The sequence below is a fragment of the Sceloporus undulatus genome, chromosome 5 (genome assembly GCF_019175285.1).
Source record: "Sceloporus undulatus isolate JIND9_A2432 ecotype Alabama chromosome 5, SceUnd_v1.1, whole genome shotgun sequence".
Taxonomy (NCBI): Eukaryota; Metazoa; Chordata; class Lepidosauria; order Squamata; family Phrynosomatidae; genus Sceloporus; species Sceloporus undulatus.
In genome coordinates, this window is record NC_056526.1 from 88,952,552 (window position 1) to 88,975,584 (window position 23,033).

Genomic DNA, 23,033 nt, shown 5'->3' on the forward strand with positions numbered 1-23,033 from the left:
CCAAAATAGGTACCTATTCCTGATTACAAACTTTGTTAATATATCACAACTTTGAGCAGCTCATTAAAAATTTTCTCCTTTACCTCCAGCACCGTTGCATTTTCTCCTGGCATGCTATCTCTGTTCTAACCACATATGGGAGGACAAGGTGAAAAAGAAACTGCCCCCACCCCAGGAATCACATTTGAATATTTAATTAATTTGGATATCTCTGTTATAGAAGCTGAATTCAGCTATATATAATCAATGTGTTTTCTGGATGTTCCTTTTCTTGTTTCATATGTGCAGCCCTGTGGGTTTTATCACAGACATTGTGCCAGTGTGGAGCACAAAAGAAGCTATTCTCTTTCTGGTTTTTATCATTTGACTCCAGTTTGCATTTCCTATCTGCAAATCTGAAAACAAGTCACAATGGCTCATCCATATTTTGGCAACATGTCTATTAGGCTTATACGTTAATGTCACGAACTTACTCATAATTGTTGGTTTATAACCCTAAACTAGTCAAAATATCCATGGTAACCATCTTGCCTAAATGTGAAACGTGGAACTGTGCTCAGGCTTCCTCTTCAGGGTCAGGGCTCACATATGCTTGGATACTGACTCAATTTACTGAGGCTTAAATGTTAGACATTTTAACAAGGAGCTAGCTTCAATGTGACATACACAGTTTCTCACTTAATTAGTAGCTCAGGCCTCTGCATTTTCTCTTGGCTACAGCTTGCGAAGTCTGTACTGTTGTAAACATCTCTTGCTCAGGCCTGTTCAACCTACAGACAAAAGATTTGCCTGCTACAAATGCTAGTCATTATTATTATTATTATTATTATTATTATTATTATTAATTGATATTAAACTTCTGCTGTTCAAGAATAAGAATTCATTCTTTATCACTTGTTATAAGACAATGCTGAAATTATAATTTCACATTTCATAAGAACCAGAGATAATCTCTTAGTGAAAGATTTCTGTCAAAAATCTCTAATTCAATGTCAGAAAGAAAACCTTCTGTCCTATCTGTTTGCTGTTCCACTCAGACAGGAGCAGGAAGCTAAAGCCTTACAATTCACAAACCTACTTTAAAAGAATGTATAAAACAGACCTTGAAACCCTATGAAAATTAATCTGATAATGTTAACGGCTAGAAAAATGGGGGGTATGGATTTGTTGCCAATAACATGAATAATTGAAACAATTACTTAATTTGTTATTCGGTTAACTTAATTAGACTTGCTTTTTCTTTTGGAGGAAGATCTGTCTCTCCTGGGCCCCATAACTACCTCTCCTGGGCCCCATAAAGTAATCTGTGTACTTAGGTAGATAAAAGACTTGACTGCCAGTTTGGGCACAATACTTCTGGTAGGTAGACAGGACAGGGGTACCATCTTATCCTTTACCTCAAGTAGCAAAATGTCAAGGGTTGGTTTAAAAAGCCAAAGTAATCAATGACATAAGACTCAAGATTCAGGTAACCTAGCTGAACAGGCTTTTGCAATATGATTACTGTAACAGTATCAAAATATGCAGTTTTTAATTTGTTTAGTTAAGAGGGCATCTGTCATACTTTCCCATCAGTTGGGATGTGGTTTTAGCTATATATGCACAGAATCCCTTACAATGTGGTTTACCTGTTTGAACAGGTGAATAAGGCCCAGTTGTTTCTTCGCATGGATTGTCTGGATACACTGAAAACCAAGGTCTCACAAACCAAATGATTTGTTGTGAATGTGAATGTATTAAATCTATGCGGGATTCTGCATATGGGACAGCAAAGCTGCTGTTACTTCACCTTTTACCATGTTATTACAAAATTGTTTCCAAGCTAGATAGCCATGCAACCAGCATGGTTATCAGTAAAACTTGACTGATATTGTTGTTGTATGCCTTCAAGTGGTTCTGACTTATGGTGACCCTAAGGCAAAACTATCACAGGGTTTTCTTGATCAGATTTATTCACAGGAGGTTTTGCTTTTGCTTTCCACTGCGGCTAAGGAAATGTGCTTTTCCCAAGTTCACTCCTTGGGTTTCAATAGCCAAACAGACATCCAAATCCTGGTCTCCAAAGTCATTGGGCCTGAACAGACAAGCCAAAATAAAGCTGCTTCAGGTCACATTAGAAGTGTGCTGTTTAAATCACGCATGCGTCCTAAGAGGCTGGAAGCTGCGCCAAAGCCACACTCCAGTCCTAAGGACTGGAGCACAGCTTTGGCACGTCTTCCAGCCTCTTAAGATGCACCCATGGTCAAACATGGAAACCACTAAACCATGCTGGCTTTTGTGACTGCTGTTTCTTGGATTAATTTAAGACAAATCAACTAAATCAGTATGCCTGACCTCAAGAGCCTTCAGATCTTGGAAATCTTTTTTGTCTTTTCGCAAGCAGGTCTGTAAAATAATTTCATGATTATTTCGTAATGCTGCTATTGTTCACTTTACTCATTCTTAAAATCTAATTGAATAATCTAATAATACTCGTTCCAATAGGACTATGGGCGTTTAAGGTTTGCCACTAATTGGAATTTTAATTTCCTGGAGACACAGAAAAAACAAACAAATTATTTTCCCCAAATCACAAATCAGATGGTTTTATTTCCAAATGCATTCCTAAATCTGACATTGCATTCTTTAGATTAAAACCAGGATACATGTAGCCAACCAACACCAGAGCATGGTCAAGATGGCAACAATTGTTAAAGAGGAAGAACACACAAGCTAGAAGAGGCTGAAGCAGTTTGCTTTTGCATGAGCCTACTGGGAAGGGCAGGAATCTACTACCTCCTCTCCTCTGCCTCGCCTGCTAAGTTAATTGAGTGCAAATTTGTTTTGCAATTTAAACTCATTTTGCAGCAAGTGAAGTAAGATGTAGTCAAAGAGGGAAAGTGGGAGGTAAAGAGAGAAATTGGGATATTGTGAAAGCAGATGAAAAAGTAGGATGATAGAGGATTAATAGGGACTGTGCCTACCAATTTGGGAAAGGTTGTTAATTCTTGTCACATCTGGTTCACTGCATGTGGCGGGATGTGCAGCCCATGACTGGTTCCCAGGCTGATTGGCTCCTGGATTCCCCAAGTCTGCCTGTTTCTGGTCTAGATCCTTGTACTTTGGATGCTGCCAGAACAATACTTGAGCCTAGTGAAGATCTCATAGCAAGGCCTACTTGTCATCACCATCTACTCTGTTGAGGATAGGAAATGCAAAAGAAGAATGAATGGTATTAGACATTCCATTACAAACCATGTTTGAACTTCAAACTAGCTCATTTGGAAATTTTATTGATCTAGGATGCAAATGATGCAAAACTCACACATTACTTAAATATGTTGGCATCATCACTATTTTTATTGCCATGCCCACTGAGGATACTTTGAATTTCAGGGTGTTTTTTTGTTTGTTTGATTTTTCATGCACATCTAATATGCTTTAGGTTCCATAATGACTAAGCATGCTTTAGTGATTTAGCATATTTAAAGTTCTGTTGTCCCAACAGAACTGGTTGCTGCCCAGAGAGTTTACAGTCTACACAAGAAAACTGATAGGACACAAATCAGTCACAGACAAACATTTGAAAACAGAGTATATGTTGTTTAGGAAGAAAGAGAGGTAACCGGCTGTAGACAATGCAGATTTTTTAAAAGAATTCAGTAACCCATTTTTTTTTTTAAAAAAAGAAGCATTTGTTTTGTCTTCGGCTTGATTTTTCAAAAATAAGAATCATTCTTACATTTTCCTTGGCTTCCTGAACTTTCCATATGAAATAAAACTGTCCCAGTATATTTACTCCTCTCAGTTTCTTTGAATTATGTTAGCAGTATTGTGTTTATGTTCCTCCAGCACCATCTTGGCTGTTGGGCTGTATTTAGCTTTGTACATCTTTAATTGTGCAAGTCTGTTAAGTATTCTTTTTGTGTGGCTCTGCCTTATGGCAATCCTATCATATGGTTTCCTGGCAAGATTTATCTATAAGAAGTTTACCATTCCCTTTTTCTGAGACTGAGAGAGTGTGACTAGCCTAAAATCACTGAGCAGGGTTTCAGACTATGATAGCCTGGATGCCTGATTCAGTACTCAAATCTCTACACCACACTGGCTCTCATTGTTAAGTATTACTGGGATTAAAAACTAAAGAGAGGATTTCATAATCATGTACATCATTTTTATACCTCAGTGTTTGGTCAATTGAGTATGCGAACTGACTCCCATTTTCAGTGACGAGAATATGAAATCTGTATGCAGTGTCATCACTATGTTGTCCTATTCAAAAATACAAGTCATTGTGCATTGTTCAGCTATTCAACTGATGAACATGCACATGAGAACCAGGCTAACATATTTTTACTATCATTTTATTATTAAGACACATGGATTCTATAACAAGAGCCAGTGTGGTGTAGTGGTTTGAGCATTGGAACATGACTCTGGATAACAGGGTTTGAATTCCTGCTGGGCCATGGAAACTCACTGGGCAGCCATGGGCAAGTCACAGTGTCTCAGCCTCAGAGTCTGGCAATGACAAACCCCCTCAAAAGAAACTTGCCAAGAAAACCCTGTAATAGGTTTACCTTAGGATCACCAGAAGTCATAAATGACTTGAAGGCACAGAGCAACAGCAATACAATTTTATTACAGTATATAGTTCAGAGACTATCATCTTCCATATAGTCTAACACAATGCTCAACCACAATAAGATGACATCTGAGCCATGTGCTTAGATAAGAACATGCAAAGAGATATTCATTCAGGGCTGGGCTAAGACATTTTGGTGCCTGTGATAGAAAAGATAATGTGTGCATCCTCAGTACACGTACTGAATGCAATTAGAGTCCTAGTTGAATATTACTTCAGTTTGAGACTGCTTCTTTTGAGAGCCATTTGAGAGCAGCAGATTAGTAGGATCAAGACAGGCTGTATGAAACACACACTCTGTCCTCCAAACAAAGAGGAATGGTTGTAGGATTTAAAAGAAGCAATCAAGGGAATGCTGCTGCAGCATCTCCTCAGAATCTGTCATCTAAGATGCTGCCTCATGATAAGGATGGACTTTATTTTGGCCTGTCTTTTTGGGCCCTTCTGGGCCCTTTATCTGTAATTAAGACCTTGTCACCATGGGACAAACTAATAGTCCTCCCTGCATCCTCTAGGTAGGGAGACCAGACAACATAGCACATGTCACCCTGAGTCTGGCACTAATAGTCCATTATTATTAACCTTTATTTATGAAGCACTGTAAATTTACACAGCGCTGTACATGCAATCTTTTTAGTTAGACGGTTCCCTGCCCTCGGGCTTACAGTCTAAAAAGACATGACACAGAAGGAGAAGGGAGTGGTGGAGGGAAAGGGTAAGGGTCCAGACAACATCTGAGCCAAACCAGGGGTATGTGGATCTTAAAAACTCACTAATTGCTCTGGATCTTCCCAGAAAATCTGGAACCCTCCATTCTAACACAAGGTGGCTGTTTATACAGGTGTCCTGCTGTGCCACCCAGTGCAGCCACCACCACCACAGAGAAGTGCTCACTTCTGAGGTCAGAACAAGGTGCCCAGCCATGTGATCAAGGCTGGGTGCCTCATTCTGAGCTCAGAAGTGAGCAGTTCCCTGTGGTGGTGGCTGGGCCAGCTGGTACAGCAGGACTCTCATGCAAACAGCTGCCCAGTGTCACAACGGAGAGTTAAGATAATGGGAGGGAGTAAACTGGCCAACGCAGACAGGACCCACGACTACTGAGACCTGTCAGTATGAAACGACTGAGAAATAGCAGCAGTGGGTGCCACTTGAATAGAGACATCTTAACACCTAGGACAATTTTAAGTCCTCAAAGTCTGCATCCATTCTTCAGAAATAAGCCAGTTTGATTCCACTTTAACTGCCATGACTCAATGCTATGGGAATTGTACTTTGTCGTGATACCAGAGCACTCTGATAGAAAAGGCTAAATGTCTCACAATAGCCTTGAGCCATGGTGGGTAAAGTGGTATCAAACTGGATTATTTCTGTAGTGCAAATGCAGTCTTAGGTGAGGTACAAACTGCCCCAAAGGGGCAGCCTGCCAGTGGCCTATTTCCCTCCAGAGGAAGCCGCAGCTGCCAAACTGCGCGGCTTCCCTCCAGAGTAAAAAGAACCCAGTATTTCCGGGTTCTTTTTACGGTGCCGGAGTGACGTCACGAATGCACCACTGGCTCACTCACAACGTAAGTGATGCATGCCATGTGTGGATGCTCCACGGTGCTTATGTCACAATGGCGGCACCTGTGTACACTAGGGTTAGGGACCGTGTGGTTGGTGCAAGGTCCCTAACCCTAGTATCGCCACTGCCATGCCACAAAGTGCCCGTCTGTATCAGGGCTTAGTGAAGTAACTGGTGGCTCTCCTCAAGCCAGAATTAACCTGGAAGCTATTTATTCCTAACTCTTAATTTAGGCTGTCACTGTGCTGGTGTAAATACAGATTTAAAAACATTAACAGTTAAATTGCAATAATTTTGCATCATCTACTGTTTCAGTTGCTATCAGTAGTACCGTAGTAAAATATTAAATGTCAGAAAAGGCTAATTAATATTATGAGCTAACAGCTTGCTTGTCAAATTTCATATATGCATAAATCTTTCAGCTGTAGGCACATGGAGCACTGATCAAGTCAGATAAAAACTATTTGAAAGTTAGCATCCTTTTTTTTATATATGAAAAAATCCCTATATTTGTTTTTCTTCACAGTCTAAAGTAGACTATCATAGCTGATTTTTTTTATTCAGATCCCAATTGAATTAACTTCGGTATTATGCCATATGGAAAGCAAGACAAGAGCATTTATCTTCCCTACCATAAAGTGCTAATGCTGCCCACTTCCTCCTTGGTTTAGTGCCTAAATTATTTTCTTCTAATAAGAGAGAGAGAGAGAGAGAGAGACCCTGGCCTAGCCTCTGATTACTGGAAATCTTACTGAAGTCTCCCAACTGGCTTTGGTGATTTCACAATAGAGTTACAACCTACAACCTACTTTTGCAGCCGAAAGACTGGAAACTTGGTGTACAATCAAATGTCAAAGTTCCTGTTTATTTCAATGAGGGAATTAAATAGCAATTTCAGTATATGTCTTTTCTTTAAAATAAAAGATTATGGAATAAATATAGCAATGAAAGTGATTTTATTTGAAAGCCATTCAATATCAGTTCAGTTCATACAAAATTTGGAACAGACGACTAAATTGCATCCACACTGCAAAAATAATCCTGCTGGGCCTCCCCTCAAGAAGAAATAATCTAGTCTGACAGCACTTTAACTGCCCTGGCTCACTGCTAGGGAATTCTGGGAACTGTAGTTTTTTGAGACATTTAGCCTTCTTTGTCGGAGAGCTCTGGTGCCACAACAAAGTACAGCTCCCAATATTCCATGGCATTCAGCCATAGCAGTTAAAGTGGTATCAAACTGGATTATTTCTGCAGTGTGGATGCAGCCTAATGGAGAAGATAGGTTAGGTTCATGAAAAACGGATGATATAAGGAAAAAGAGATGGAGAGATGCTTTTCACTCTGTCATGGTAATAAATGCACTATGAGTAAAATTAAGTGGCATCTGTTCAGGAGAGTTAAACATCACATTTTTTTACACACATTACATTATTATTATTATGTGGAATGCTCTGTCTCTAAATATATATGTCCCCATATGTCACATATGAAGACCAGCATGTATGTGGTCAAGCAAGATCAGAGTTTGGCCAAGATGGTCAAAGTTATTAGTGAGGAAGAACATACAAGCTGGAAGAAGCTGTAGAAGATTGCTTTTGCAGAGCCTACTGGGAAGGACAATATTAGGCCCCCTCCTGTTCTCTCCTCTCTCTCCCCCACTGAGTTAACAGAATGCAAATTTCTTTTGCTCCTTCAACTCAATTTGCAGTAACTGAAATAAATGGAAGACAAAGAGGGATGTGGGAGGAGAAAAGAGAAACTGGGACATTTTTTAAAGAGCTGAAAAAGTGGGATGACAGAGGATTAATTGGGACTGTCCCTGTCAAAATGGTACAGTTGGATAGCCTATAGATATGGCAATAAATCACTAGTTTAGATGGTTTCAATATGTAATTGGACAACTGTGTGGTCATGAGGTCTATCTTTAGTGAATCTAGTACTGGGGGCAAACCCTTGGAGCAAGTGAATGCCTCTAGACACTGTCCTGGGGCCAGCCTAGAAAAGGTAAAGACGTGTGCCCCAGCTTTTAAGTCAACTCATACAAAATGATCAAACTCTTCTATTCCATTGACACTTTCCCTTAGATTAGGGTACCCACCCTGACACCCAGAGAAGCCTGGCAAGCCTATGCTTGCTGCTCAGTCATTTTAAGGTACCCAGGAATCTATTTCTGGCATGGTAATTGTTGAGGAAATATGGATAAAGAGAGCCAGCGTTGAGTGCTGGACTCTGGGAGTCCAAGCTCATCCCTGGAAATTCACTGAACAACCTTGGGCAAGTCACACACTCTCAGCCCCAGAGGAAGACAATACAAACTTGCTCTGAATAAATCTTACCATGATAGGGTCACCATAAGTAATAGTTGACTGAATGGTACATAACAAGGACAATCTGGATATATGTACCTACATTGTACCCTATGATATTTTACACTGATGAGTAGTGCTCTTTCATGAAGAAAGACAAAATGAATGGTGTGGGGGGGGGGCAGCTACTTACTTAAATGTAAAAAAAAAGTTCATGTTTAGATGATGAGAAAAGGTTGTATCTTTGTGAATTTTGTCATTTTTTAAAAAACCAAGTGATTAGCCTCATGGTTCCTCAGTACGCCTCCATTTATCATGACACATTTCTGACAGACACATTGGAAATGCATTTCATTGGAAATGCAAGTGGGAGTAGCATGTATCTGTGGGGGACTAGAACATCTGCGTGTTTGTAACTAGGGGCATCCCTGCTTAATGAGAAACAGCTGAGATGTGTGGGTGGCCCCTTTCTCAAGAAGAAGCTGCTGGAAAATCTGGTACATATTTTTGGACTCACATAGCGCAGCTACAGGCACACATTGGCCAGAGGCATTGCTATTGAGACAAAATTGTCATGACTTTAACAGAGGCATGCCGCATGCAAAGCCTGTACTATTTAATTTGTGGCTGTGTCCATCTGCTTTGGACTGGAATTACATTTAACTGGCAAAGCTGCAGTAGGTCCTTTAATGTTATGCCTATTTCTATCCATCCCTTCCAGCTAGCCTGAACAACAACAATAATAACAATAATAAATACTAAGACAGTGGCGGTGATGTTGGTGGTGCTAATGATGATGAGGGTGATTAATTTGAACCCTTCCAAGGTGATTCATACACACAACACACATAAATATGTAGACCATAAACAATCTATAGAGATTAAACCATTTAAAATTCATTAAAAGGGGGAATATTTTTTAAAAGAAATCATTAAAACAGCACACTATTAAAAGAGAATCACAGTCGATTTGTAAAAGCCTGGTGGAATAGTGAAAATTTTCATTTGCCAGTGGAAGAAGATCAAATAGGGAGCCATCCTAGCCTCCCAGGCTGAGCGCAGGAGTTCAAAAGTCTAGGAGCAGATGCAGAGAAGGTCCTCTTCCCTTGTTGCCACCAACTGAGGCTGAGAAGCTGGTAGGACAGAAGCAGGTCCTCCCCTAAAGACCTTCAAGCTCAAACAGGCTCAAAAAAGGGTCTTTCAAATACCTTGGACTTGAGCTGTGAAGGTGTGTGTATGTGAGCTGAAGGTCTGTATGTGTGTTTCTTTCTGTTCTACCTACTGATGTGCACATAGAATCATAGAATCATAGAGTTGGAAGAGACCCCAAGGGCCATCCAGTCCAACCCCCTGCCATGCAGGAAATCACAATCAAAGCATCCCCGACAGATGGCCATCCAGCCTCTGCTTGAAGACCTCCAAGGAAGGTGACTCCACTACACTCCAAGGGAGTGTGTTCCACTGTCGAACAGCCCTTACTGTCAGGAAGTTCCTCCTAATGTTCAGGTGGAATCTCTTTTCCTGTAGCTTGCATCCATTGTTCCGGGTCCTGTTCTCTGGAGCAACAGAAAACAAGCTTGCTCCCTCCTCAATATGACATCCCTTTAAATATTTGAACAGGGCTATCATATCACCTCTTAACCTTCTCTTCTCCAGGCTAAGCATCCCCAGCTCTGTTTACAGAACCGAACAGAACAGAAAGGAAAAGGATTCCTGTCCAACAGAGTTTATAATCACAGTTTAGGGTTTGACAACAGAGGAAGGGAAGGAGATAATAGAGGAAGGGAAGGGAAAAGGAGGATTGGGGTCTGCTTAGGGGTACTTCTATCTACATTTTAGGCCCATGGGATTTAAAAATACTGAACTCTGGAGTATGAAGTCAGCAGGTACTGTTCTGTTGAGCAGGAAGGGGCAGAGGGCCAGGAGATTTGCTTATATTTACAACAACATGATATCTTGTATTAATACTGCCTGCCAAGTGAAGGACAGCATAACCCTTTTTAGTCCTACATCTAAAGGAGCTTATCTGAAGCCCTTAGCCAAACCAGGGGCCCAGTCTCAAATTATTATTCAAACCACAGGGACAAGAAGACATGAGACTAAAGGGTGGGGTTGAGTTAAGGATATGTGCACACTTGCATTTACACACACTCAAATTTCATGTAAATAGCAAGAGATGACACATATAGTCCTTTTCTGTGCCTACAGCAAATGTGTGCTAGACTGAAATGTTTCTGGAGCCTTCTACTAGGGTTTGTCAGTGAGAGATAGTATGGTGTAGTGGTTGGAGTAGGGTTCTGGGAGCCATGGAAAGCCATTGTCTGACTTTGAACAATCGATGAAGGTAATGGGAAGCTTTCTCTGAATAAGATTTGCCAAGAAAACCCTATGATAGGATTGCCATAAGTCAGAGTTGACTTGAAGGTACATCATTGTCAGCACCATCACCACCACAAGGATTTAGAAGGGTTTAAGGAACATCTGCCTAATAAACTGAGTGTGTGTGTGTGTGTATACACACTTACTTTTGGGAAAGTGCTCTTACAAGGTTAGGGGTCTTATGGGAGGGTCACTGTAAAGCCATTAAAAACTCATGTGCTGAAACAGTATTTTTCTTTTAGAACTGATTTTTCCTTTTCTAGCAATAATCTCTCTCTCTCTCTCTTTCCTCTTCCCTTGGTCTTTGTTCTTGCCCTCTGGTAGCTATTGTTAGAGACAAAAGAATGGCATTTATGGGAAACAATAGGACTGTTATACTGTCTCTTCAAAGCTATACTATGTCTCCTAATGTCATTACATAAGCATTGAGAGTCAGCTGAGCACTATTTACATTTATGTACAAATAAGAGCTATAGAAGGCATCCTATGTTCTGTGATCAATGGATGGGGATCGTTTATGTCCCTAAATGTGAATAAAAGCACTCAGATTAACATGGTGGTGCCACAGAGCACATGTGTGTTCTCAACAATCATGCTTATTGTTCACTCAGAAGTAACTGGCTTTCAAATTATGGCCAAGGGATTTGGAGGTTTCTTGGAGGTTTTTCTGGGGTTTCAGCTATACGTTTAGTAAAGGTGGACAAGCTTCCCTGTTTGCTCAATATTACCAACCTCTAGCTTAAACACAGCACAGCTGCATCAGAATATTGTATGCATTCTAGGACAGTACAACTCAGAGTGGTGGTTTATGGTTTATTGGTGAGTTTCCAGGAATGTTTTCAGTGCTGGTGAGTTTCCAGGAAAGAAAGAAACAATTGTAGCCAATGGACATAAATATGGTACCAGTTCCAGGTGCACTGCAGAAAAAATTGCCAGGCCCTCACATGAGATGGCCTGAAATGCACCCTCTTTCTTTGCACAGGAGACTGATGAGAATGTACATAGTTTGCATCCTAGAAAGAATTCTTCAGAATCCTGTGCAATGTGCAAAGATTTTTTTAAAAGAAAAAACTGATTGTTGTTCCCTAAGAAGGGAGATTGAAAAACCTTACTGCTGGTATTATGGTTACAAACCTAACTCTAATGCAAGATAGGGAAACGTCTAATTAAAAATTTGTAAGCCGCTCTGATAGTCTTTTGGCTGAAGAGTGGGGTATAAATATTATTATTATTATTATTATTATTATTATTATTATTATTATTAAATATATGTCTCTCTCTGCCTGTCTTCTTGTAAGGCTGAAAGTCCATTAGATAATTTAAAGCACTTCGCTTAGGAAAAGAATTTGTATGCTTTACTTCTGTACTGTTGCAGCTAAAAGAAGCATTCTAGAACTCACACACTTGTCTTAGTTACCTGACTAAAACATTCTTATTCCTGAAGCGTATAAAAATGGTAATTAGAATAATAAAAATATTCTTGACTTCCCTAAATTTGTATATACACGATCTGCATCTACACTGCAGAATTAATGCAGTTTGACACCACCTTAACTGCCATCGCTCAAAGCTATAGAGTTCAGGGATTTATAATTTTGTGAGATATTTAGCCGTCTCTGGCATAGAGCTCTGGTGCTTCAACAAATGACAAATCCCAGGATTCCATAGGATGGAGGCATGATAGTTAAAGCAGTGTCAAACTGCATTAATTCTGCAGTGTGGCTGGTTAACTGAGGTGCTTAGAGTACTTCTAAAACCAGGGAAGACAACAATAACAACTATGGATGAGTGGAAATGTATTTTTTCCATGGGAAAATATAATTTTCTATGTATTCTGAACTTGTGAAGAAAATTGTAAGACTCTATTCAGTGAAATTAGGATTTTTCATAATATTTTAATTTCCTTGTTAAAGGGCAGCAACCTAAGGAAAATACTTCTCAATCGCTATTTTAAAGGTGACTATGGAAGCAGCGTCAATGGCCCTCTCTCTAGTAACTTTGGTAAAGCCAGCCAAGTAGGAGGTAAGTAACAGCAATTTTTGGAAAGAAATAATTTTGGTAGGACTATTCTTTCCAGTGATAATGTGTGAATGTTTGTCAGCCTAGTGTGGAAACCTAGGATCACTGAACTCTTATTTGTTACCTCTGATGTTGTTAAGAAATCTTGAACATGCACTCTTCATTTGTAAATGTAAAGCACATGAGTGGAGCACAAGCATTTGGAATATTTTTTTAAAGACAGATTTTAAACACTGAGACTAGCCCTTCCTGGGAGCAACATGCTCTGCATGTGCTTGGAGGTGCCCTGTTTTTATTTACATTATTGTTAGCTTAATTATCAGACTCAGGATGGCTGATGAAAATGAAAACAAATATGTTTAAAATGTCTACAGAAAGATCAATAAAATATATAGAAGTTAATTGAAAAAATGCAATTAAATAATCTGTAGAACTGAATGCAGTAGGCACTCCGTTTTCACGGAGGATCTGTTCTGGATCCCACCGCACCCCCACGAAAACAGAGGCATGCACATATCCAAACCCCATAGGCTTGAATGGGGTGCATTCCTGCGAGCGCACACAGGGCATGCGCCGCTGGGGCACGGCCCTTGGAAACAATGGAGGTTGCCCCTTCCTGTGTATTTAAGGTCGTGGATCCCAGATCTACACGTTAGGAGGGGTGACTGTACATTTAAAAATCAGTTAAATGACAGAAGATAAATATCAAAGAACATGCCATGAAAATCCCACTACAGTCAGTTCCTGAAAGCCTTTCAGAATCTTCCTATCTTCCTTCCTTCCTTCCTTCCTTCCTTCCTTCCTTCCTTCCTTCCTTCCCTCCCCCAGCATGGGATCCATTGGAATAAAAGAGTTTTATTTCCCTGCAGAAGGACAAGGAGGGAACCTTTTCAGCATCCTTAAGGATGGTGTTCCTAAGCTTAGGAGCAGCCACCAAGAAGGCTCTCTCTTTTGTTTCTGCCAAACATGCCTGAATGAAACTATGCTTCAAAACACACTTCAAAAATAATCCAGTTTGAGACCACTTTAACTGCCCTGGCTCAGTGCTAGGGAATCGTGTGAATTGTAGTTTATCGTGGCCCCAGAGCTTGCTGACAGAGAAGGCTAAATGTCCTACAAAACTACAGTTCCTAGAATTCCCTACCATTGAGCCAGGCCAGTTAAAGTTGTCTCAAACTGAATTATTACTGCAGTGTGTTTTGGACCTGAGAAAAAGAACTCACTGAAAGATCTTAGACCCAAGCCATTTTATACAGGAAGACAGTGCTTCAGATAGCCTAGGCCTGATCTGTTTAGGGCTTTATAGATTATAATCAATTATAAAACATTTTGAATTATGCCCAGAAATTGATCAGCACTCAGTGGCACTGCTGCAACAAATAAGTTGTATGCTTCCTGTAGCAACCCCAGTGAGCAACCCCTTTGGGCACACTGAAGGTCCAAAACACACTGCAGGAATAATCCAGTTTGAGATCGCTTTAACTGCCCTGGCTCAATGTTGGGGGTTTTGAGAACTTTAGTTTTGTGATACATTTAGCCACCTCTGTCAGAGAGCTCTGGTGCCACAATAAAGTACAGTTCCCAGGATTCCCTAGCACTGAGCCAGGGTAGTTAAAGCAGCCTCAAACTGGATTATTTCTGCAGTGTGTTTTGGACCTTAAGTTTCTGAGCACTTAATCCAGACAGAACGTAACCAAACCACGTATCACCATGTTTTGAAACCTCATGTGTTTTAGAGCTGAACCAAGACTCCAATTAAAGCTTGGTGATCATTTTACTCCTTGCATTTAAAAAGCTGCCATATGAAAAAGTAGTATGTGTGTTATTGACAAATGCTTACTGTGAGAAAATAATGATATTATACTAAGCTAAGAATTACTTCATTTCATATATTTTAAAAAGGAACAGATCTTAATATTAACATACATTTGATCTTTTTCCAGGTAGCTTTTCAGGGCAAGATTCAGATAGGTCTGGTGTGTCAATGCATGACATTCAATGTCTTTTGGATAAAGAAGGAGCATCAGAACTTGTCACGGATGTCATAGTTAGTACCAAAAATGACAGGATATTTTCTGAAGCTATCTTACTTGGTATTGCATTGCTTGAAGGTGGAAACACGCAGATTCAGGTATTTAATTTGTCGATACTGTATATATGTATATATGTGGTTCAAATAATGAACATGTCCTCAGGGTGCACTGAAACATATATTCAAGCAATTTTTGTTAAATTCTTCCTTATGTGGGGTAGTGGCTTCATGATGTCAAGGTGAAATCCAATAAGTGTTTTGTACAGTATCAACAAAGACAGTACATCTAAACAAAACTGAATGAGTGCAGCCATACAGTGGCATAACATCTGTAATTATGCACTGTCAAAATGCAGAATGGGAAGAGAGGAATATATCTGTCATTCTTATGGCCGTAGAACTCAGGACAAAAGAAACTGCTTGGCAATAAGTTTGGAATGACAAATGGAAGCACTTTACATAACCCATTATCCTCTTTTACTCATTAATGTTTTTAAAGGGATAATGGTTTCCTATTTGAGATTGTTTTTGAAAATTTACTTACTGCATTGGTTGTCCAATTGTTTGTTGCTTTATCAGTACTTTTAATTGCCTTTTTAAAAAAACTGGAAAACTTTGTGCACTGTGCTGTTGTCTCCATGTGTTGTGTTACTCTTGAAACATAATTTGGTTATGCCCTTTTTACAAAAGGGAGAGGGATTTGTTACAAGTAAGCATGTTGCTTGCAACTCAGTATTCCCAAGCTCTGAGTAAGTAGTCATGTCTTCCTTGTGACCCTGCCTTGCAGATCTGGCAACACAGTACAGCCCCACTTGTGTCTGGCATAAATTCAAGGTAACCACCCTCTCAGATTACTGTTGCCAGGCTGCAGTGTAATATTCTTGTGTCTATTAGTATGATAGTAAAGATTTCTTCATAATTAATGTGCTGATATCCTAAATGCTTGTCTTTTTCTCCTTCAGTATTCCTTCTTTCAGCAACTGAATGAGCAGAAAAAGTCTGAAAGGTTTTTTAAAGTTCTGTATGATCGGATGAAGACTGCCCAGCAGGAAATCCGATCCACAGTAACAGTAAACACAATTGATTTGAGCAGCAAAAAGAAAGAGGAAGACAATGATCTCACAATTACGGTTCCAAAAAAGAGAGGTAAAGAAAATAGGGGTATCATTCACCAAGAATATTGATTCCATTTCAAACTACTGTCCAAACAACAACAGTGTATTTATTTATTTGGATTATTTATGCCCCACTCTTCAGCTACAATTATTACAGTTTAATTATTAATTTGATAGGTTGTTGAGGAAAAACAAACTAATGAAAATGTCTGTATTTGACATGGCTATACTAATATTTGCTGTTGGATATATACCCTAAAGGCACCAGATCATATGGGATCTTGGCAGCTAAGCAGGGTCAGCCCTGATTAGTATTTGGATGGAAGACTGCCAGTGAACACCAGATGCTGCAGATTATATTTCAAAGGAAGAAACTGGTAAAACCACCTCCAAGTATCCCTTGTTTAACAAAACCATAGGAGATTCATGGAATTACTATAAACTGACTGGTGACTTGAAGGTACATATGCACACATAGTAATATTTCCTTGCCAGAGAAAAAAGACTGGTGGATTGACTGGCTGACTGAGTGATTGATTTTTAAAAAATTATCATCCATAGCAGGCCAACTCTACCCTTAGGTAAAGGGAATTGGCCATCTCAGCAGCATATCTGGTGTGCCATGAAAACAGTTTCATGAAAGAAGCCATTTCCTCTGGAGCTGGTTATGGAGCCATTCAGAGGGTTGTGGGGATGGTGAGAAAGAGGAAGAAAATTACAAAGCAGATGCTTAGAGATTGTGGCTTTAGTCCATGATGTACATTAGGGAAAGGTGACACACACCAACAAACCTAAATCACCATAGAAGAACCCCAGGGATGACTTCAGATTCTAACTAATCAAAAGCCATATCTCGGAGGCCCTCACATTTTCTTTAATTGCCTACATCGCACAAAGTGTTTGCAGATCCCAGCAGTTGGGAGCCAAGATGCATTAACTGGTCAAAATGCTTCACATCTTTCTGGTCCTCTCAAATGCTGGGTGGTAACTTGCCTACTTTAATGACAATTACACATCAGTTCTGTTCTCTCTCTCTCTCTCTCTCTCTCTCTCTCTCTCTGTAGTAAGAGATTCAAATCTTCACCTGAAAGAAGGCATGAAAGGACAATTAACTGAAGCCTCCACAGCAACTTCTAAAGCTTACTGTGTGTACCGCAGGGAAATGGACCCAGAAATTGATCTTATGAGTGCAGGAACAGATGCAGGAAATGCAGAAGAAAAATCTTCAGAAGAAATAACAATGAGTCCTGCCATTGTAATCATGCAGCCAATCCTGAGGTTTCTTCAGTTATTATGTGAGAATCACAATAGAGAACTTCAGGTATGATGTTGAGTGGCTATCCTTTTAAGCCTAACTTTGCAAAGCTATTTATGGTGTGTGTGTGTGTGTGATGTAAATGAGAGAAACTCTTTGCATGAACACATACTAAGCAAATATTTGAAAAGGTATGTTATCTCTTATCTGATTGTACACCCCATAGAGTACAAATTGTACAGTTTCTAGATCTCATTGAAACTTAAATACCCAAACAGTGTTGAAGAAGCCATGGCAGTAGGGTTCATTGCACAGTAGCAGTATAAGGATGTACATATGAAGCTGACATATACTGTATTGCGTTTCCAGTGGTCAGTGTAGCCCAGTACTGTCTGAGGAAGCTGGTTGATTTTCACACATGTCATTGTTAAACTGGTGTTAACCCGAATGAAAAGTAGACAAAACCCATTCCTTTTTGCTTTTGGAACTTTCCAAAAGTAAAAAAGAGCGACTTTTGTCTATTTTCCGTCTACTTTCAGTAATACCACTTTAACAATTACGTCATGTGAAAATCAACCTGCTTTTGCGGGTTTTTTCTGATTTAGACCTTGCTGCATAGGATTTCCTCTGTATGATAAACTACAATGTTATATCTGCATATACATTGACAATTTTCTTATGATTTTCAGAACTTTTTAAGGAATCAAAACAACAAAACCAATTATAATCTAGTATGTGAGACACTTCAGTTTTTGGACTGTATTTGTGGAAGTACAACAGGTGGGCTAGGACTTTTGGGGCTGTACATCAATGAGAAGAATGTAGCTCTGGTGAATCAAACACTTGAAAGCTTGACAGAGTATTGCCAAGGCCCATGCCATGAAAACCAGGTAGGTCCATTTAAGCATTGTAGCTGGATTTGTACAACACAGAACATTAATATAAAAATTGTAGTGACATAATTAGAAACATTATATCAACAGATGTTTCATTTCTTTATATTTTTATAAATGCTGTTAAAAACTTGAATCTTTAGGAGTCAACATTTTTTTAAAAATTAACATATGCTTTATCTGGTTTATGTTAACATTTAATATTGATGATGCACATAAAAGTCCAGGTGTTTAATACTTGCATTTCTTTATTCAAGTGTCCAAAATATATCATATAGTCCACCTCATCTAGCCAAAATTAAGCAAATCCCATTTATTATTTATTTATGTCCTTACTTCCTTTTCCATGATAAGAAATGTGACTAAAAATGATTAACTTTGACTGTCTGGTGCCTGCAATACAATATGATTAATACTTTGATTAATAAACCTTAAATCCAAAGCCTTCAGTATTGCTAGTATTGCATTTCTGTTGGACTCTAGAGTTCAAATAAGTTCCTAAACAGTATTCCATTAATGGTGGAGCAATAGTCCAACTCTCTCTTTTCCACTAAGTGCTGCATACCCTTCAGCAATTCACAGATGAAAATTGGGACACATGTGGCCAAACTCAGAATGTGGTCAAGATGGCAAAAGTTTATAAGGAAGGGAGAAAAACATGCTAAGAGAGGCTGCAGAATTTTGCTTTGCCTGAGCCTATAGGGAAGGACAAGATTCCATCTCCTCTCCCCTCACTCTTAGATTAATTACATTACATGAACTCAGTTTGCAGCAATTGAAATAAGCCAATGACAAGGGGGGGAAGTGGGGAGAAAAGAGAAACTGGAACATTTTAAAAACATCTAAAAAAAGTGGGATGGCAGAAGATTAATCAGAACTGTCCCTGCTAGGTCAGGAAAGTTGGAGGGTATGATGCTGCAGAGTTGTGGATCAAGCACTCAGATTTAATATATTACAACTGGTGTGGAAGAGGTGGTGTAATGTTAGGTTTAATTCACCTGACCTGGATTTGAAATAGAAACAAATGCAAAATCTACATTGTTCGTATCCAGTGTTGTTGTTTTTAAATATCTATTATTTTCTAGACCTGCATAGCTACACATGAGTCTAATGGCATAGATATTATTATTGCCTTGATTCTAAATGATATCAATCCTCTTGGAAAATACCGGATGGATCTAGTGCTTCAACTGAAGGTACAACATTTACATATATACTCATTTTAAGCCTCCACGGGCCTAGGTCTATGAGCCCTGAGCACAATAGATAGTCAAGCTGCATTTAAAGGTTACAGTTGTTGTTGTTGTTGTTGTGTGCACTTTCAAGTCATTTCCACTTTATGGTGACCCTAAGGCAAAGCTATCATGGGGTTGTCTTGGCAAGGTTTGTTCAGAAGGGTTTTGCCATTGCCTTCCCCTGAAGCTGAGAAGTGTGACTTACCCAAAGTAATCTAATAGAGTGGGGATTCAAACCCAAGTCTCAAGAGTTGTAGTCCAACACTCAAACCACTATATCATGCTGGATCTCAACGGTTACAATACTGGGTTGAAAATATATGCCCATCAGAATAAATGTCAAGCTTCTATAAAGCCTCCAAAGGTCTTGAAGTCACTAGCAAATTTATTGAAAATGGTATAATTGTATTGACTTTGCAAACAAGAACAAATGGAGCATGCCCCTTCCACAACAATATCAACAGTTCTGTAGAGGTTTAATTTCTAAAGCCTAACCAATAATTCCAAATAGACTTTCTGTATATTAAGCTTCACAGGGATTTAATTAACAGGCGGTTTGTGCACTGTGTTTTACACTATTTGTGCATTATGTTTATGTTAGGTTACACCTTATATCATTATATGTGACGTAAAATACATATTAATTTTAATAAAGAAAAAAAACATACACCTACTCTCAGCAGCAGCAGTTATATAGTAACTGCTCCTATGCTGGTGCTGGCCTCTACCTCGAGCATGTCAGATAAAGGTCAACTACATTTTCATTAATTGATAATACATCAATAAACACTCAAGTGCTTCTTTAGATGCATAGACAGGGTCAAAACAAACACCAGAGACAGGCTTTTCATATCTCATTTAACACAATACTTTTCAAAAGAGCTAGTTCATAGGTTCAGTTTCTTTGAGTGGTCAAGTAAGGAAATAGAATGAGACAGACATGGATGTATGCACAATACCCTCAGTAGGGTACAGATTCAGCAGAATTTGGCTGTGTTTTCCCAACACACATAAAGTGATAGGATCATTTTGACTCCAGCTAATCTGAATCAATTTAAGTATGTTTTTCAGCCTGAATTCTATATGTACCATCTTCAGTGGTTGCTGAATTCTCGGGAGCACATACTCTTTAAATCCTAATACCAGTCAATGAAGTTCTGCACTACATTTCATCAGTATTAGTGATGAAACTTACAGTGATGCAGAGCAGGGCTCTTTCAGTTATGAAGCCTTCCTTTTGGCAGTCATTATACTGGCTGCTTTGATTGGCTTCTCCATTATATTCGTGTTGTACACTGCTTTGATCATTTGGAAAAGCGGTTAACAAATAAAATTAATTATTTATTATTATTATTATTATTATTATTATTATTATTATTATTATTATTATATTATCCATGACACTGGGTTAGATGCATATTTCAGTATGTATTACTAGGCTGTCTGAAGTGAATAATATGGTGCCTTGTTATAATAAATAAATATATAAATATATTTTCCTTCCTCTCCCAGGTCGATTGAGAAGGGATTACAACCCAGTATAAATATACAATAAATGACAGCAATAAAATATATAACCTTTATCAATTAAAACAGTGCAATTATGTATCCAGCAAACACACTTGCAAATATGTAGCTTCAAGTAGTTATTTGTACGCTGTACTGATATTATGTCTTCCATAGAACAAAGCAGAAGGAAGATTCAAACATTTTAAAATGTTATCTAATAAAGATAACATTTAATCTCAATTAAAACAAATACAGGGACCATTAATCCATGAATTAGATTTTAAATGCATCAATTTGCCTTTGTGTCCTCAGAATAATGCCTCCAAGCTTTTGCTGGCTATTATGGAAAGCAGGCATGACAGTGAGAATGCTGAGAGAATCCTTTTCAACATGAGACCAAGAGAGCTGGTGAGAACATTTTTTGTATATTAAGTTGGAAGCAAAAAGTCACAAATAATATTTAAGCAGGTCAAGCATGCATGGTATATGTCTTTTTGACTTCCTTATTTTATATTTCTTCCAAGGATTGTTTTTTGTAATTACCGTACTTTCTTAATTAAGGGTTATCTACACTGAAGCCATGACTGAATGTTCTGGGATTTTGGGTTTTTTTTAGTTTTGCAACTGTTTAGTCTTCCCTGTCTGAGAGCTCTAATGCCACAACAAAGTCCGTATCCCAGAACTGCATAGCACTGAGCCATGGCACTTAAAGTATGGTAGCAGCCAGTATGGTAGCAGCCTCAGTTATCATAAAATACTTTCAGAACACTGAAAGTTGGGGACCCTAACATAATTGAGAGCAATAAAAGCCTCAAACCATAAGAAAGCATATTATAAAATAAAGTAAATGTTAAATTCAACAAAGCATTCCTGCTGTATATGTAGATATATATGTTTAAAATAGAGTTTTTCCTATCACAAGGACTTGGAGCATGTAACAGCTATTTTGTAAAGAGGGCTCTGGAGCTTACAATAAAAAAGGGGTGAAAGTAGACCCTTATAAAAATCATTTTTAGCTTTTAATATTACTTTCAAGGGTTTAAGACAGTTCACATACACTATCTTGTTGTAACCTTGACAACAACTCTGTCAAGGTGTGTCTGTCGTTCCTGAAGTGCAGCTTTGGAAGCATGGACTTAAAGTGTGTAAGAGAAAGATCTTGGCTAAAGGCACCTCGGGAATTCATGACTGAGTTGATATTTGAACCCAAGTCTTGCTGGTTCATATCTTTGTGTATCCTACATGGCATGGGTAATATTTAAACTATGCAGCCATGTAAACAGGGTCTGCACTGTTTTGCTGGGTTAAGCCACTATGGTCCTCGACCTTTAGCCTATAGCTTTGATAATCCTTCACCACTGGCTTTTCTGCCGAAGACTGATTAGTGTTTTAGGTCAATATCTTCAGGGATATAGGTGAACACTCGGATATAGACATTACCTCATCTGTGTGGAACCCTTATTAAAAAAACAACAGCTTCTATGAAGCTAGGTACATGCTTGAAGTTCTCCCTGTAGGGTTGCTCTTCTTTAATTGCCATTGGACCAGTACAGACAGGCCTCATGGCATGTCTTGATGACGTGCTAGGGTTGCCTCGGGGTGTCGCAACCCTAGCACGTATTCCATACATCCAAATGGTGGCGCCCTGTACAGATGGGTACTGCCATTTTGATGTGATGGACGCTTAGTGTCTGCATGTTGCGGCACGATACTAACATTGCGAGTGCGCTATTGGTGCACTGCAGTGTCAGTATCACACCGCAAAAAGAACCTGCTTTTTTTTTTCACGGAGCAAAACAAGCTGCCAGCAGACTGCCCTTTTTGGCCGGTCTGTAGCAGGCCAAACACACCCAGCTTTTCATGGGAAATTCACTACAGCTCTTCCCAGACCAGCTCATTTAATGTGTCTATTCACAGTCTCAGGAATGCTAAGAAAAGGTCATAGCTGCTTCTGTGAGAGATAAGCTGCTGGTGTGAAATGGCCTTGAGTATCTCAGAACAATCATCTGTCCAAATTGAGTCAATGTGCTTGTGTTCTATACATTGAAATATGGACACTGGTGCACGTTCATCTGACTTCCAGGAGAACTTCCAATTTTATCTCA

At 39.1% G+C, this 23,033-nt stretch overlaps 1 protein-coding gene across 1 annotated transcript in view; it reads left to right on the plus strand.

The window, feature by feature from the left end:
- ITPR2 (inositol 1,4,5-trisphosphate receptor type 2) overlaps positions 1 to 23,033 on the plus strand; it is a 258,378-nt gene that overhangs the window by 162,884 nt on the left and 72,461 nt on the right. The window contains 7 exon segments of the mRNA XM_042470658.1: positions 12,784 to 12,892; positions 14,833 to 15,020; positions 15,884 to 16,067; positions 17,101 to 17,357; positions 17,981 to 18,181; positions 19,270 to 19,380; positions 21,241 to 21,336. Coding sequence (XP_042326592.1) covers positions 12,784 to 12,892; positions 14,833 to 15,020; positions 15,884 to 16,067; positions 17,101 to 17,357; positions 17,981 to 18,181; positions 19,270 to 19,380; positions 21,241 to 21,336 — 1,146 coding nt within the window.